General features: G+C 44.2%; 1 protein-coding gene across 2 annotated transcripts in view; it reads right to left on the minus strand.

Moving 5' to 3' along the window:
- The window catches only part of XDH (xanthine dehydrogenase), a 79,450-nt gene that overhangs the window by 24,585 nt on the left and 38,048 nt on the right, over window positions 1–16,817 (minus strand). For both annotated transcript variants that reach the window (XM_077813660.1, XM_077813659.1), the window contains exons 16-24: window positions 13,568–13,742; window positions 12,752–12,841; window positions 11,815–11,984; window positions 10,307–10,430; window positions 9,664–9,783; window positions 6,095–6,191; window positions 3,971–4,095; window positions 1,997–2,130; window positions 339–426 (exon numbers count right to left, since the gene is read on the minus strand). In XM_077813660.1, the coding sequence (XP_077669786.1) occupies window positions 339–426; window positions 1,997–2,130; window positions 3,971–4,095; window positions 6,095–6,191; window positions 9,664–9,783; window positions 10,307–10,430; window positions 11,815–11,984; window positions 12,752–12,841; window positions 13,568–13,742 (1,123 nt within the window). The remainder of the gene's footprint in view (window positions 1–338; window positions 427–1,996; window positions 2,131–3,970; window positions 4,096–6,094; window positions 6,192–9,663; window positions 9,784–10,306; window positions 10,431–11,814; window positions 11,985–12,751; window positions 12,842–13,567; window positions 13,743–16,817) is intronic.

The raw sequence follows: 16,817 nt of genomic DNA on the forward strand, positions 1-16,817 counted from the left end.
GAGGTAACAGAACTTTACATAGAACAATAACAAATTCATGGCCATCTAAAGAGCGTTACATTTGTCAATATGCCACATGCTGTAGTTGCAGTGGAGACAGAAATTAGATACTTCTGCTCCAAAAGCTCAGGCTTGCCCTTCTTCAGCTAAAGGAGAATCTCAGTTAGGTGTCAGCAGTTTAGGGAATATGACCCAGGTGAGCCTCTCTGATTCTATCCAGTACAGGTCAGTGACATACACACTAGCTAATTCATTACAATACCTCACTGCTCAGTTACACTTGTTAACGTGACATTATCTAGATAATACATGTATATTTTTTCACAATGTCTGTGTACCTTATAGCGTCCCAAAAAGGGGTGTCTCCCACCAGTAATCAGCATATCCTCATCTCGATCCAGCATGCATCTTACGGGGTGACCAGTCCTGTTAAAGGATACGTTGATCATGTTGAGTCTGAAACTTGCTACCTTCTTGGCACAGGGAAAGACTTCTCTCTTTTTGTATGATTTTTCATTACAACTAAGCTGCAGATTGGCAGTGGCTGCTTGAGCTAGCAAGTAAATTACCTGGATTATTCTCTTTCCTCTCAAGCAATTAGCATTATGGATGGGCAGGAGAGGCCAAGATCTGTCTTCTTATAGAGTGGGATTTGGTGTATTATATTCTTGCAACAGTGCCTAGATACTAGGGCTTCTTGGAAACATGGATACTAATCATTAAGTAATTCATCATTAATTAACATCCTCTAGCGAGCTTAATTATGTAATGGTGCTGAGCGTAACTAGCCTTCTGTTTGACAGCCTGAATTTAGCCTGGTTTTAGTTGTTTAGTTACTTAAGTGAGTTTACATTTCATCCCATAGGAGGAAGAGTTGTTTTCCCTTGTCTAATGAGCCTTCTGCCTTTCATCTGCTTTTTCTGAGGTTTCAGAGTAGAAACATCCAGGAATATGAAATACTTTATGTGGCTTACAGAGGGCAGAGGAAAAACAAATAAATTGTTTTATTGATTCCTGAGAAAAGGCAAGAGTTTCTCCACCACAGCAACTGTCCCCAGTGGACTCCATCAAAGTTACTGCTGCCGTGCAGTATCCACGCAGTATCCTTGGCAGAGTGCATCCCCGCTTTATGACAGGTTGCACACACAACTCTCACTTCAAAGTACATATTCAGTTACAAAAATGGAAACTGTACAGTTAGAGATGGGCCCCCATCAAAGCTCCAGAAACAAAAACCTTACGTTTGGGGTTTGTTTGAAATCATGATCCAAATTTCACAAATGGCCAGGCTCTTTATGATGGGCTGAACCAAAACCCCAGGTCCAAACGCCCCTGAATTTTGGGGCATTTGACATTCGGGTTCAGTATTCTGTAGATTGGGCCCATCTCTAAGTACAATCAAAATGTCAGCGGGTACACAGAAAGAGCAGGCAGCGGTGGTGCAGGGTTAGTAATATCAGCGAGAATTAGGGTGGGGAACTGGTTGTCATATCCCTGTTGGTACACAGTGTAGCTGAGGTGAGGTTTGTGCTGGGTTCTGAAAGCGGCTGGGGAATCAGTGAAGTGAAAGAAGGGAACCAAGCATTTCAGATAAAGTAGCTACATGGAAACACAGAAGGATCAACAATGTGGCTTTATTTCCTTCAGGTTCCCTCAGTTGATGTTAGAGATGGCTGTCATCCTGCTGCTCTGCCCACCCTATTCACATGTATTAACAAACCATTCGAGAGCTGCATCTGCTTGAAAGCCATTTAAACTTCCCTTTCCAGCTGAGGATCCCATCAGTGACCTACCCCAGGGATTCTCAACCCTGTTAAAAGCCTTTGGGAGTAAGAAGCTGAGAAAGATTCTGGTCCAGGAAGCAAGTGCTTCAGCACCAGTCCTGAATCAAAAGCATTCCGACCTCCCTCATCTTGTTAAAAAGGACAATGGTATGTGATCCCTGGGTCTATACCGTAGGTGGCAAAGGAGCCCACCTCTCAACAGCAAAACTTACTTGAATGCAGCCACAGCTACTGCTGTTGACAAAAGAATATTTCTGGACTCCTTGCCTCCAAAACCTCCTCCCAATCTCTTCACTCGAACTAAAATTCGATTCGCTGGGACCCCTAATGCATTGGCAACACATTCCTAAAGGGAAAAGGAAATAGGTTAGTCATGCAGGCAGCAGTGAGGGCACTTGGGAGCTAGAAACAAAAACAGCCTCAGTCTTAACTTTCTCTCTCCTATGTCTTTAGCATCAACATAGGTGCTCAGACACTGTGGTCATGGGGGGAGGGTCATACAAGAAGACTGATGGATAAATAGATAAGACAAAGCTTCCAGACAAGTTTGCACACCATCTCCACTTGCAGAAAAGGCTCTGTGTTTTTCAGGCAGGAAGCTTGTAATCAAGGAACTGGAATCGAAAGTCATCTGCTTGCTAGGTTCCTTACCTATTAATAGAGTCTTTTTACCAACTTAAGAAGGAACAGAAGAATTGTCATGCTGGATCAGACCAGCAAGTCCACCTCGCCCAGTACCCTGTCTCCAACACTGGCCAGGACCAGAAGCTTCTGAGGAAGGGGTAAGAGCCCTGCAGAAGGCAGATGTGGGATAATCTATCCTCCACAAAGAGACCAAGATGAGACCTAATAGTTAGAGATAGGCCCAAGATCTGAAGCATGAGGTTTAATATCCCTTCCAAAAGTTTTACCATAATTAATGATAACTATGGATATTCCCAATAGCCATATAAAAGTCCATTCTCTTTTTGGAGTGATTGTAGAGCTCATTGGAGGCACATTATTGTTCTTCAGTCTTCAAGGTTTTAATTTATCCACAAGAATACAAAAGCACAGGCAGAGCCTTTGCAAGCTCACCCACATTTCCCTGCTTGGTCTGAAGTAAGGTGACCAGATGTCCCAAATTTATAGGGACAGTCCCGATATTTGAGACTTTGTCTTATATAGGTGCCTATTACTCCTCATCCCCTGTCCCGATTTTTCATACTTGCTGTCTGGCCATCCTATTCTGAAAGGATCACCCCTACAGAGGAAAGGATCGTTCCGGTTAATTGGGTTTTATATCACCCCCACCTCTGTAGTGAAATTCAACCTCTGTGCCCATTCAACCCTTGGCCTCTCTGCTGAGATAGCCAACAACTAATGCAGGGGTGGGCAAACTTTTTGGCCTGAGGGAAACATCGGGGTATGGAAATTGTATGGCAAGCCATGAATGCTCAAGAAATTGGGGTTACGGCTGTGGGAGGGGGGAGGGGCTCCAGCTGGGGGTGCGGGCTTTAGGGTGGGGCTTGGGATGAGGGGTTTGGGGGTGCAGGAAGGGGCTCCAGGCTGGGACCAATGGGTTCAGAGGGCTGGAGGGGATCAGAATAGGACAGGCTGTTGGGGCACAAGGGGGGAGGTGAGGGCTCTGGCTGGGGGGTATGGGCTCTGGGCTGGGGATGAGGGGCTTGGGGTACAAGAGGTGGCTCTGGGCTGGGATCGAGGGGTTCAGAGGGCAGGAGGGGGATCAGGGCTATGGCAGGTTATTGGGGTTCGGGGGGGGCTCAGGGGTGCAGGCTCCGGGTCGCGCTTACCGCAAGCAGCTCCCGGAAGCATGTTCTCCCTCCGTCTCCGAGACGTGGTAAACCCCCGACCCTGCTCCCTGTCGGGAGCTGAGGGCTGGATCAAAAGGTCTGATGGGCCAGATGTGGCCCGTGGGCCATAGTTTGCCCACCCCTGGACTACTGCAAGCTAAAATGGAAGGGTTTTTTGCAACATGAACACTTGCCATCAGGAACTGGATTACCACTGGTGACCTAAATGTAAAAGACTTTATAGCCTAGTCCCATCTCTCTGAGCCAGCTTTCTATTTTCACACAAGAGAAATCTAGCATCTATTGCAGACGTACAGTTTATCCCAGTCTAATAGGAGTGATCTCCATAGCACCAAATTCACCATGGACAGATGGGTCAATAAAAGAAGTTACCTGTGTCTTCATTGGATTCTGGGTGGACACAAACAGTTCCATCTCTCCATCTTCACCTTTAGGCACGGCAATGGTGCAGTGAGTCTCCAGATAAAAGTGTTCCTGCCCACCAATGTACATTTCCCCTACAGAACCAATGAAAAGGTGTGAAGAAACATGCAGGCCCATTGCTGCTACAGGGCTGTTTGCAGCTCTGTCCCCTTTCTGGTCTCTCTGAGTGTACCCCCTCAAGTGGTAGGCCTCATGTCTTTATCTGTTTTGGGGTGGAATGTCACAAGTCTCACACTATTGGACCAGGTTATGGGTACAACAACCCATCTATGACTGCTTATTACCCTGCAGGTTCAACTGGACACCTGTGTTTCTTTCCTTCGGGAGCCAGTGACCAGTGATATATAGTGAGCAAACACCCTTCTTAAAATCACCAGTAGGAACAAAGCATTAGGGAAATGGAATATTAAAACAACAAGCAAGTCTACACACATGGCTACCTTAGCTATGGTCCTACCATCCCACGACGGCTACCCAAGGTAGACACCAGACAGCAGGTTCCTGTGTCTGATTCTCCCTTCACCTTTGGGAGAATGTCCTTTTAAAACCCTGCCAGAGTTCTTTGTTTTCCTGTGTTTGGCAGGCCGTGGCTATTCCGGGTCAAACTAGTTCCAGTGGCTGGCTGGAGGCTGAGGCAGGCATTCCAGCTAACACTTCTGGCACTGTCCCTGAACAGCTCTTAAGTGTTTGCTGATAAGTGGCTATTCTTCTCCTTCCTGCCTATACTCCAGAGAGGCCCCTTTTGAGTTAAATCAAGATATTCATACAGACCCCAATAACTAGGTGTGATGGGGTGTCCACCCCACACATGACTTGAAGGGGTTAAGGTAGCCAGGTGGGCCAATTAACTCCCCAGGCTGCACCTGGAGGAGGAGCCAGGGAGCAGGGATTGATTAAATGAGGCTCAGGAACAGTAGGGGACTGTATAAAGTCCCGGAGCTGAGAGCAGAATGGGGCTCCAGGGAAGTAGTCTGCAGTCACTCCCTGGGAGAAAGGAGGTGTGTGGGGGGAGCAGAGATAGGTAGCCTACAGTTCCTCCCTGGGAGTAGGGAGTTTGGGCTGCCACACCCAGAGAAGGAGGAGAGCCAGAAAGATAGGAGAGGCTCAGGAGAAAGGCAGCAAGATATAGGATATCAGCAGCCAAGCTCTGCCCAGAGAGGGCCCCCGAGTTGGAACCTGGAGTAGAGGACAGGCCCGGGTTCCCCTGTCAGTCACTGAGGAAGTGGCACACTCCAGATGGCAGAGAGCGGACAGCCTGGGACAGTTTGCCTTGAAAGACTTTGGTACACCAGAAGGGGAGGATCATAGTGACCTGACTGGAAAGCCGAGTCATGAAAAGGAAGCTGCAGCTTCTGGAGTGAGAGGGGCCATAGGATGAGAGAAGAAGATGAGTGGAAAGACCACCATAGGAAGGTTCAGCACCTGGATAGAGCTAATCCCCAGAGCAGCCAGGAGGAGGCGCCCTAGTGGTGAGTGCACCCCGTGACACGAGGCCAATATATAATATTAATAAATTACTACAGGACAGCTCCATATTTGTCACAAGAACTTTTAAAAGGGACTATGTCCCCATTTTCAAAAGGGATTTAGGCACTTAGAAGCCTAAATCCATTGATTTTCAAGGAGACACAGGCTCCTGAGGCCTTATCTACATGGAGAAACAGACTGGAATAAACTGTTCCGGAATAGTTCCTTGTGTGGGCACTCTATTTCTGAATAAAAGTTGCTAAGTGAAGTAATTAATTAGCCGATAATTAAGTGACTTTTATTCCAAAATAGTGTTCACACAGGGATCTGTTCCAGTCAATTTCTCCAGGTGAACAAAGCCAATGTGTCTAAGTCACTTTAGAAAATTTGACATCGGAACTTTTGAAAGTTTTACCCATTGTCTATTTACACAAAGTTATTTTCAGTAAAATGAAACCTTGCGCCCAGTCCAACAAGCCTTATTCACTTGATAAAATCTTACTCATGCAATTGCTTCTCTTGATTTCAATGGGATTTCTCATGTGAAGGTTGCAGGCTAAGAAGCTATATCTGCTCAAAAAATAGAGTTGATATATTTGTGCTCACCTTCCACAACATGATCGGATTCTTCAAATCCGTTCTGGACATCTCCTTTCTCAATCTTCTTTGGAGACTTATAAAAGGATTGTTTCTCAATAGCTTCCTGGGAAAACATAGTTACACATTAAAGTTTCCTGGAAAGACAGTAGATCAAAATATTTCAACTAGAGTGGCATCAGTACTTTTCTCTAATTCAAGAGGAAGTTTGTGGGACAAAGCCAGGAAAACTGGCTTGAGACTTATTAAATTTTTAATTGTAAAGGCCTGTTGATATCTGAGTTAAGGCTCGTCGAAAATTTTCCATCTAAATTGTCTTTTGACAGAAAATTGGGTTTCAACAAAAAATTGTGACATGTCTGCTTTCTGCGGAAAATTGTATTTTTTTGTTTGTTTGTGTTTTGGCCAAAAATAGGAGTTGTCATTTGCTCATCATGTTCCCATTATTTTCTGTGGGCTGAGATCCCCGGCTGGACTATATTCCCTATAATGCATCACAGACAGGGACCCCGTGATGCATATCTTTCCTTCAGCAAGACAGGGAGACAGTGATGCATTATGGGAGATATAGTCCCATGAGGGATCCCAGCTCATGAAGAGAATAGGGCCATAAGAAGCAAATTACAACTCCCATTTTCAGCCTAAATATTTTGTTTTTTATTTTTTTCAGTGCTTTCATTTTTGTCAAAAAATTCCATTTGGAAAAAAACTGTTTTGACCAGCTCTAATCTGGGCCCTTAAATGATCTGACATTTTCATACCAAAGGTCGCATCAGTTATCTGATAGCCTCCAAAAATGAACAACTTTCAAATACAGTTTGTGAATTCACAAGGTAACTTCCTCATAAAATACTCCAAAAACAAGAAGAGCTACATTCAAGCAGTGTCAATGAAAGATATCTATATATCTATCCGCTTTATGCCTGTACAGTCAGATAAACCCATTTCATGTGACAAGTCACATGGACATGCAGTACTGATCATTACAAAATTCACTAGAATCCCATGGTAACTTTAAATCCTTAGAATTCTTATTTAAGTATTATAAGTACTGTTAGCAACAGTTAGTTTCTCTTATCCAGTGGTGATTTATGATTCAATATTGACATTTGCTTGTATCATCAGAAACACATGCTATGGTCATGAATTGTTTATACACAGAGTTCTTCTGCTTTGGAAACTAGCTAACTGAATGTATTTTCATGGGTTTGTCCTCAATGTGTCAACAGAAATGTCTAAAGTAAGTTTCAAGGGCCATTTTCTTAATTTCATTAGTCTTAGAAAAGAGGCAAAATGTTCTGCAAAATCTCACATAGAGTTAATACGGTAAGGTAGTGAGAGGGCTCCATTTTCCTCTCACACCGCTGCACATTAGGAGTAACCCCAATGAAGTCTCACCTGTCTAAAGCAGGTGTGCAATCTGAATCAGGCCCGGAATATTGAAAATGAGCCAAATTCTGTACTGATATACCCCTGGTACAAACCTAGTGACTTCACACTGACTGCGATCTTTTACAGAACTTGGACCACTGCCTTCATATTAGACAATATGGTATGTACTGAAGCAGTGGTTCCCAAACTTGTTCCGCTGCTTGTGCAGGGAAAGCCGCTGCCGGGCCGGGCCGGTTTGTTTACCTGCCGCATTGGCAGGTTTGGCCGACTGCAGGTCCCACTGGCCGCGGTTCACTGCTCCAGGCCAATGGGAGCTGCTGGAAGCGGCCGCCAGTACCTCCCTCGGCCTGCGCCGCTTCCAGCAGCTCCCATTGGCCTGGAGCAGCAAACCGTGGCCACTGGCCAAACGTGCCAACGCGACAGGTAAACAAACTGGCCTGGCCCAGCAGGGGCTTTCCCTGCACAAGCAGCGGAACAAGTTTGGGAACTACTGTACTGGAGTATTCCTAGAATACTCAAGGAGCTGACTGAGGAGATATCTGAGCCATTAGCAATTATCTTGGAAAAATCATGGAAGATGGAAGAGATTCCAGAGGACTAGAAAAGAGCAAATATAGTGTCCATCTATTAAAAGGGGAATAAGGGCAACCTGGGGAATTACAGACCAGTCAGCTTAACTTCTGTACCCGCAAAGACAATGGAGAAAATAATTAAGCAATCAATTTGCAAACACCTAGAAGATAATAAGGTAATAAGTAACAGTCAGCATGGATTTGTCAAGAGCAAATTGTGTCAAACCAACCTAATAGCTGTCTTTGAGAGGGTAACAAGCCTTGTGGATGGGGGGAAGCAGTAGATGTGGTATATCTTGACTTTAGTAAGGCTTTTGATACTGTCTCACATGACCGTCTCAAAAACAAACTAGGGAAATACAAGGTGGGTGATAACTTCTCTCTGGAACAGTTTTCCAGCCAGCTATCAGTGGTTGACAGTCAAGCTGGAAAGGCATAGCGAGTGGGGTCCTGTGGGGCTCAGTTCTGGGTCCAGTTCTGTTCAATATCTTCATTGACGATTTAGATGATGGCATAGAGAGTACACTTATAAAGTTTGCAGATGATCCCAAGTTGGGAGAGGCTGCAAGTACTTTAAAATTCAAAATGATTTGGACAAACTGGAGAAATGGCCTGAAGTAAATAGGATGAAATTCAATAAGGACAAATGCAAACTATTCCATTTAGGAAGAAACAATCAATTGCACACGTACAAAATGGGAAATGTCTGCCTAGGAAGGAGTATTATGGAGAGGGATTTGGGGGTCATAGTGGATCATAAGCTACACAAGAGTCAATAGTGCAACTCTTTTGCAAAAAAAGCAAACCATCATTCTGGGATGTATTAGCGGGAGTGTTGTAAGCAAGACACAAGAATTAATTCTTCTGCTTTACTCTGTGCTCATAAGACCTCAACTCGAGTCCAGTTCTGGGTGCCAGATTTCAGGAAAGATGCAGACAAATTGGAGAAAGTCCAGAGAAGAGCAACACAATTATTAAAGGTCTAGAAAACATGACCTATGAGGGAACATTGAAAAAAAATTGGGTTTGTTTAGTCTGGAAGAGAGAAGACTGAGGGGGGACATAACAGTTTTCAAGTACATAAAAGGCTGCTACAAGGAGAAGGGAGGTAAATTGTTCTTGTTAACCTTTGAGGATAGGACAAGAAGCAATGGGCTTAAATTGCAGCAAGAGAGGTTTAGGTTGGACATTAGGAAAAACTTCCTAACGGTCAGGGTAGCTAAGCATGGGAATAAATTGCCTAGGAAGGTTGTGGAATTTCCATCATTGGAAATTTTTAAGAGTAGGTTAGACAAACACCTGTCAGGGATGGTTTAGATAACACTTAGTTCTGTCATGAGTGCAGGGGGCTGGACTAGATGGCCTCTCAAGGTCCCTTCCAGTGCTATGATTCCATTCCCAACCAATATAATATCAGAGCTTTATTTTGTTTTATTTAGGCTCTTCTACCACACCCATCAGGGTTGAGCTATGTCACAAAGGCTAAAAACATGAGTGACTTAATACACAACAACAACAACAATCCAATTAGCCATATTCAGGAAAACAGGACTGAAGCGGGCATAATGGGGTCTTAGGCTGACTAACCATATGATCAAATCTGTGCCATCCTACCTGAATGGTGACAATAGGTGTGAGATCTTCGTATTTGATCTTTACAGCTTTAGCAGCTCTTCGGGAATGTTCATGTGTGTCTGCAACCACTCCACCAATGACATGGCCAATACAAGTGACCTATGCATAAAAAGTGATTCTAATACTCACTGTAATAAATCACTGAAAGGCTCACATTGATTTCTTTTTGTGCATCATATTTTTTTGAGCAAATCAATTAAAACCAGCTTCAAGTACAATGAGAAATATTCTGATATTCAAGCACAGTGAGAAATATTTATCTACACTGGTGCAAATCCAGCTTAATGATTTGTTGCCACCAACCTGGGGCTTAAGAGTCACCCACACAGGGGGAAGTCAGTAAATACTCATATCCCATTGCGTGACAACATGGCACCTTCTGTTACCGGTAACAGGACTGGGCGAGTTTGTTGCAGCTGTCTGCAGTTTAAAGAAGAACATTCAGGGGCAGAACTCCTGGCCCCACCAAAGTTAATGTCAAAACTGCCACTGACATCAACAGAGTCAAGATTTCACTCCACATATTGTGGAGAACTTCCCCAGAAGTAGTTAACCCTACAATTTCCTGGCCTTTTATACTCCATACAGACAACTTTTTAAAAAAGGATAAGAAACTACATACCGTGTTATCAGCAAAAACAAGTTCATCATTAGCAACCCCAGTGACATTACTCCCAGGAATATCCTTAGCAGAGATGAAACACACAAAACCGGGGACACTCTGGGCTTCAGTTGTATCTATAGAACTAAACAAGTGAGGAACACCAACAGCAGAGAATTATTATTTTTCTTGTACATGGCACTATAAATTTACATGGCATATTAAAGATTCTACAGGGCCTGATTTTCTGCCCTGACTCTCTTGCCCTCTGTCCAGTCATTCACAGGTGTGCAGGGCAGGTGTAGAATGATGCCAGATCAGAATGGTAACACTTTGTACCCCTTTAGCATAGGTGTAAATGGCTACACAAGGGGCAAGGCAGTGAAGAATTATGCCCACAGAATCCAGGGGTCAGGATGGTCAAACACTCAGACTGGCTGGTTGTTCTCAACGTTAAGAAATTAGTAGTCCATAAAGGAATATATTTAGATCCTTTTACAATATGCTACTCTGAGAGATAAGCATCTCACTCACTACTACATGAATCGTTAACCAATAAGAGAATGCATAAACAAAATATCTGAGTTAGTTAGATAAATAGATATACACAGAGAAAGCTCCTTGTAATGGGTTGGTTGGGGCCATTTTTCAGCTCGCTTGTACACCATTTACACTTGCCTGTAAGTGTGATTACAATTTAAAATCCTGTAAACCAACAGTCTGATGAAATGGTTTTTTTAGTGACCACTGACAATGACATTTAGCTAAAACCTTTTTCTGTAGAATTCTGTTTTCAGCTACAGCCAGTCAAAGGTGTTTCAGTCATCAATGAACTCTTAGAACACCAATATTTTCCAGACTGCCAGACAAATGCATGCTAAGGAGGATGGGAATGTCTATTATTATGGTTAATACAGGAAATAACCATTAAATACTCATGTAATGGTTTTAATATATTAATTTCAAAGTGCTTTCTAAAAGGTAGGTACATACTATTATCTTTGTTTACAGAGGGGAACTGAAGCACAGAGATGTGGCGTGACTTGCCTAAGTTCACACAAGAAAGAGAATCCAGGTTTCTTGACTTCCAGTCTGATGCCTAACCACTGAATTAATCTACTTCCCCAGACAATACTGTAATATACGTCTTTCAGATAAGACATAACGTTGTTTCGGCCTTCTGATCATTATGGTTCTTAAAGATCCCATGGCACTTTTTGCAAGAGATAGATTGTGGTTTGATGTGATGACCTACTAGCCAGTTATATTCTGCCTACCTAAATTGCCCTCCCAGCTGCTATGTCACACTCCAGGTATGACTAATAGTGCCAGGACTAATCTCTGTGTATGAAACCTGGGATTCCTCTGGGACAAATGATGTGACATAAACATAATAAATAGATCTATTTATCAACCACTGAGAAGCAACCACCTCTGAGGAGAAACAGGGCCGGTGGTCTGGACGATGCTTGAGTCCTAAGAGTTCACAGTACACAGTACAAACGCCAGTGCACAGAAAGGGCACTTACATAATTTTGGCATGGGCTTTCGTGCTGGTGACCAGCGTTAAGTAGCGTTCGTTTTCATAGCAAGGCATGTCATCACAATAGACAGCCTCTCCACATGCCTGTTTGGCTGCTGAAAGGTGCACCACGGGCCGTCCCACCATATCTTCCACAGACTGTCCTGCAGGCACTTCCTGTAGCAAAACACACACTAGGTATCCTTGCTCCTACCATAGGGTAACCAGATGGGGTGGGGTTAGGGGAAGACATCTCCTATGACAGTGATGAGGGAGGTAGGAAGCAGCTGGAGTGGGGAAAGGGAAAGTAAATATGGGTGAGTGTGTATGAGAGTGGAACAGGAAGATGCTGTGACAGAAACAGAGGTGGGGCAGAGAAATTCGGCTTAAAGACAACTCTAAGCTAAGGAGAAGAGAAGGTTTGAAGTGTTCTTTGACATGACCCAACAGCTTGAAGGGAGGCCTAGCATGGGAGAGTACAAATTTAAAAGCATATTCCCCTCTCTCTGCTGAGCAGAACTGGCAGTGAGTGGTGGGTTAATGTTAGCAGGCAGGGGGTGTTTGTGGATATGAGGACAGAGGTAGAAGGGAGCCAGCCCAAGATCTTTGGGAAGCAGAAGCACAGTTTTGAATTGAATTTGGAACTGGATGGGTAGCCAGTAAATTTGACAAGGATGGGGGGGACGATGGAGCTGAACAGAAAGAGCTCTCTAGCTGCAGCCTGCTGGGAGTCATACACTTAGACAATCAGGTTTCTGGGAACCTAGAGGAGAAAACATCATAGTACTCCAGTAAGGAAGTGCTTAAAGCATCAGTAAAGATCTCAACTGTGACAGAATCCAGGCAAGGACAAATGCTGGCTATGCTCAGGAGGTGAAATAGAATACAGTGAGTCTGGACTCATGGAGGAGGCAAGCCTGGACTGTGTGCATATCGCTACTTACTTGGAAGAGTTGGACATTGGCAACAGGATCTTTACGAAACAACTCAGTGGCACTCACGTATTTGGAGGGGACCAACTCTTCAAGGTTATTCTGCCAAAAACATGTTAAAAAATGACCATCCCTTTTATCTGTTTTCTATTTCCCTTCTCTTATGTCTCCCAGGTAGCCTCTGGCCTCTTCCTCTTTTTCACCTAACTTTCACCCCAGACTGTGCAATTTCACATCTAACGTGGTTCAGCCTGCCGATGTAACCCAGCAGTTCAGTGGTGTGATATGTCCCCTTTACAGGCTGGTCCACATAAAGGAGTTAGACAACAGGTACTTTAGCTCAGGCAGTAGACGCTCATGCTCTTAGCAGAGAAGGTCCAGGGTTCAATCCCCAGTAGGCTCATCCATCTTTGTACAATGCAAGAGGCAATGTTGTCACAGGCCCCTCTGGACAGCAACAGCTCTGACAACAGTGTGAGGAGAGAGCAGAAACCTAGGCGCCTGCTTGTCAGCTACAGAGCCCACTGTAGGAGAAGTGAGGGTGCATAGGCCAGGGTTGAGCTAATGGATCTGCAGTGCAGATACTCTGATCTCTACCCTACACAGAAGAAGCAGCAGCAGCAGCCATAGCAACTATTACAACACAGAGTGGCTTGGCAGAATGGATTCCTTCTGCACCCTCTCCTCAGCACAGGGCCTGTGCATTGAAAACAGCACTTTTCACAATGTGCTGAGAATCTGCCCACTCTGTCTGGGTTCAGTTCTACTGTGGAGTCTTTTATTTCACCCCCTCTATTCCAACCCCAGCAAGGGGAGAGCAGCACTCACATTCCCACTGGGTGACTTGTTTAATTTCTGAAGCACTATCAGATAAAATTTAAAGAAGAAACTGAGGGTGAGCGTGCGTCGGAAATCCACCATCCCACCGGGAGCTGAAGGAGACAGGTTCATCTCAACTGCCAACAGGCGGCAGGCTTCCTGCAGCAGATTTTCATTCCATTCTCTGCACAGGAACAAATAAATAAATAACAATAATAATATGGAGCACTTCCCTAGCACTCTACTTTGTCAAAACATTTGCCAGACATTCACTAACTAATCCTTCCAACACCTCAGCATGACATCCTCACAAACAATGACAAATCTCTGTCTCATTTCTCATGCCTTACCCCTAGCATAACTGGGAGTTCTGTTTTAGTAAGGAGAAAGTAAGAGATGATGCAACTGTGCAGTGCTCTGCAACTGCATAATTGAGACCATTTCTCCATAGTACCTTCTCTGCTTCTGCTCTCTAAAACACTCCCCTGGTAGCCACCGTAGCAATCGTATAATCAACAACAATAACATTCCAACAGAATTCAGAGTAGCAGCCGTGTTAGTCTGTATTCGCAAAAAGAAAAGGAGGACTTGTGGCATCTTAGAGACTAACAAATGATTTGAGCATAAGCTTTCGTGAGCTACAGCTCACTTCATCGGATGCATTCAGTGGAAAATACAGTGGGGAGATTTATATACATAGAGAACATGAAACAATGGGTGTTACCATACACACTGTAACCAGAGTGATCACTTAACGTGAGCTATTATTAGCAGGAGAGCAGGGGGGGAAAAAAACCTTTTGTAGTGATAATCAAGGTGGGCCATTTCCAGCAGTTGACAAGAACATCAGAGGAACAGTGGGGGGTGGGGCGGGGGCGGGGAATAAACATGGGGAAATAGTTTTTACTTTGTGTAATGACCCATCCACTCCCAGTCTCTATTCAAGCCTAAGTTAATTGTATCCAGCTTGCAAATTAATTCCAATTCAGCAGTCTCTCACTGGAGTCTGTTTTTGAAGGTTTTTTGTTGAAGTATTGCCACTTTTAGGTCTGTAATCGAGTGACCAAAGAGACTGAAGTGTTCTCCAACTGGTTTTTGAATGTTATAAATCTTGACATCTGATTTGTGTCCATTTATTCTTTTACATAGAGACTGTCCAGTTTGATCAATGTACATGGCAGAGGAGCATTGCTGGCACATGATGGCATATATCACATTGGTAGATGTGCATGTGAACGAGCCTCTGATGGTGTGGCTGATGTGATTAGGCCCTATGATGGTGTTCCTTGAATAGATACGTGGACACAGTTGGCAACGGGCTTTGTTGCAATGATAGGTTCCTGGGTTAGTGGTTCTGTTGTGTGGTGTGTGGTTGCTGGTGAGTATTTGCTTCAGGTTGGGGGCCTGTCTGTAAGCAAGGACTGGCCTGTCTTGCAAGATCTGTGAGAGTGATGGGTCGTCCTTCAGGATAGGTTGTAGATCCTTGATGATGCATTGGAGAGGTTTTAGTTGGGGGCTGAAGGTGATGGCTAGGGGCGTTCTGTTATTTTTTTTGTTGGGCCTGTCCTGTAGTAGGTGACTTCTGGGTACTCTTCTGGCTCTGTCAATCTGTTTCTTCACTTCAGCAGGTGGGTACTGTAGTTGTAAGAATGCTTGATAGAGATCTTGTAGGTGTTTGTCTCTGCCTGAGGGGTTGGAGCAAATGCGGTTGAATCATAGAGCTTGGCTGTAGACAATGGATCATGTGGTGTGGTCTGGATGAAAGCCGGAGGCATGTAAGTAGGAATAGCTGTCAGTAAGTTTACGGTATAGGGTGGTGTTTATGTGACTATCACTTATTAGCATTGTAGCGTCCAGGAAGTGGATCTCTTGTGTGGACTGGTCCAGGCTGAGGTTGATGGTGGGATGGAAATTGTTGAAATCATGGTGGAATTCCTCAAGGGCTTCTTTTCCATGGGTCCAGATGATGAAGATGACATCAATGTAGCGCAAGTAGAGTAGGGGCATTAGGGGACGAGAGCTGAGGAAGCGTTGTTCTAAGTCAGCCATAAAAACGTTGGCATACTGTGGGGCCATGCGGGTACCCATAGCAGTGCCGCTGATTTGAAGGTATACATTGTCCCCAAATGTGAAATAGTTATGGGTGAGGACAAAGTCATAAAGTTCAGCCAGCAGGTTTGCCGTGACATTATCGGGGATACTGTTCCTGACGGCTTGTAGTCCATCTTTGTGTGGAATGTTGGTGTAGAGAGCTTCTGCATCCATAGTGGCCAGGATGGTGTTTTCAGGAAGATCACCAATGAATTGTAGTTTCCCTCAGGAAGTCAGTGGTGTCTCGAAGATAGCTGGGAGTACTGGTAGCGTAGGACCTGAGGAGGAAGTCTACATAGCCAGACAATCCTGCTGTCAGGGTGCCAATGTCTGAGATGATGGGGCTTCCAGGATTTCCAGGTTTATGGATCTTGGGTAGCAGATAGAATACCCGAGGTCGGGGTTCCAGGGGTGTGTCTGTGCGGATTTGTTCTTGTGCTTTTTCAGGGAGTTTCTTGAGCAAATGCTGTAGTTTCTTTTGGTAACCCTCAGTGGGATCAGAGGGTAATGGCTTGTAGAAAGTGGTGTTGGAGAGCTGCCTAGCAGCCTCTTGTTCATATTCTGACCTATTCATGATGACGACAGCACCTCCTTTGTCAGCCTTTTTGATTATGATGTCAGAGTTGTTTCTGAGGCTGTGGATGGCATTGTGTTCTGCATGGCTGAGGTTATGGGGCAAGTGATGCTGCTTTTCCACAATTTCAGCCCGTGCCTGTCAGCGGAAGCACTCTATGTAGAAGTCCAGTCTGTTGTTTTGACATTCAGGAGCAGTCCACCCAGAATCCTTCTTTTTGTAGTCTTGGTAGGAAGCTCTCTGTGGGTTAGTATGCTGTTCAGAGGTGTGTTGGAAATATTCCTTGAGTCGATGTTTTTTCCATAAGAAGATGCTGAGTCAATGAAATTGAAAAGTTCCTCCCGGAAATGTAACGATTTCATCAACATTTAGGAATTATCAAAACGTTTCATTTCAACTTTGTTTTGATTATATATGATATAAAAGTCCAAATGATAAATTGAAAAGGGAATTTTCGGAATATTTCGTTTCTCTAAAAATTCTGAAATTTCTGCTTTTCGTCATGATTCAGGACTAAATAAAATTTGAAAATCTCGGAATTTCTCAGAGGACAAGAATTCTATTTTTGACCAGCTCAATCAATATATTCAAACA

Source organism: Eretmochelys imbricata, chromosome 3 (assembly GCF_965152235.1).
Source record: "Eretmochelys imbricata isolate rEreImb1 chromosome 3, rEreImb1.hap1, whole genome shotgun sequence".
Taxonomy (NCBI): domain Eukaryota; kingdom Metazoa; phylum Chordata; order Testudines; family Cheloniidae; genus Eretmochelys; species Eretmochelys imbricata.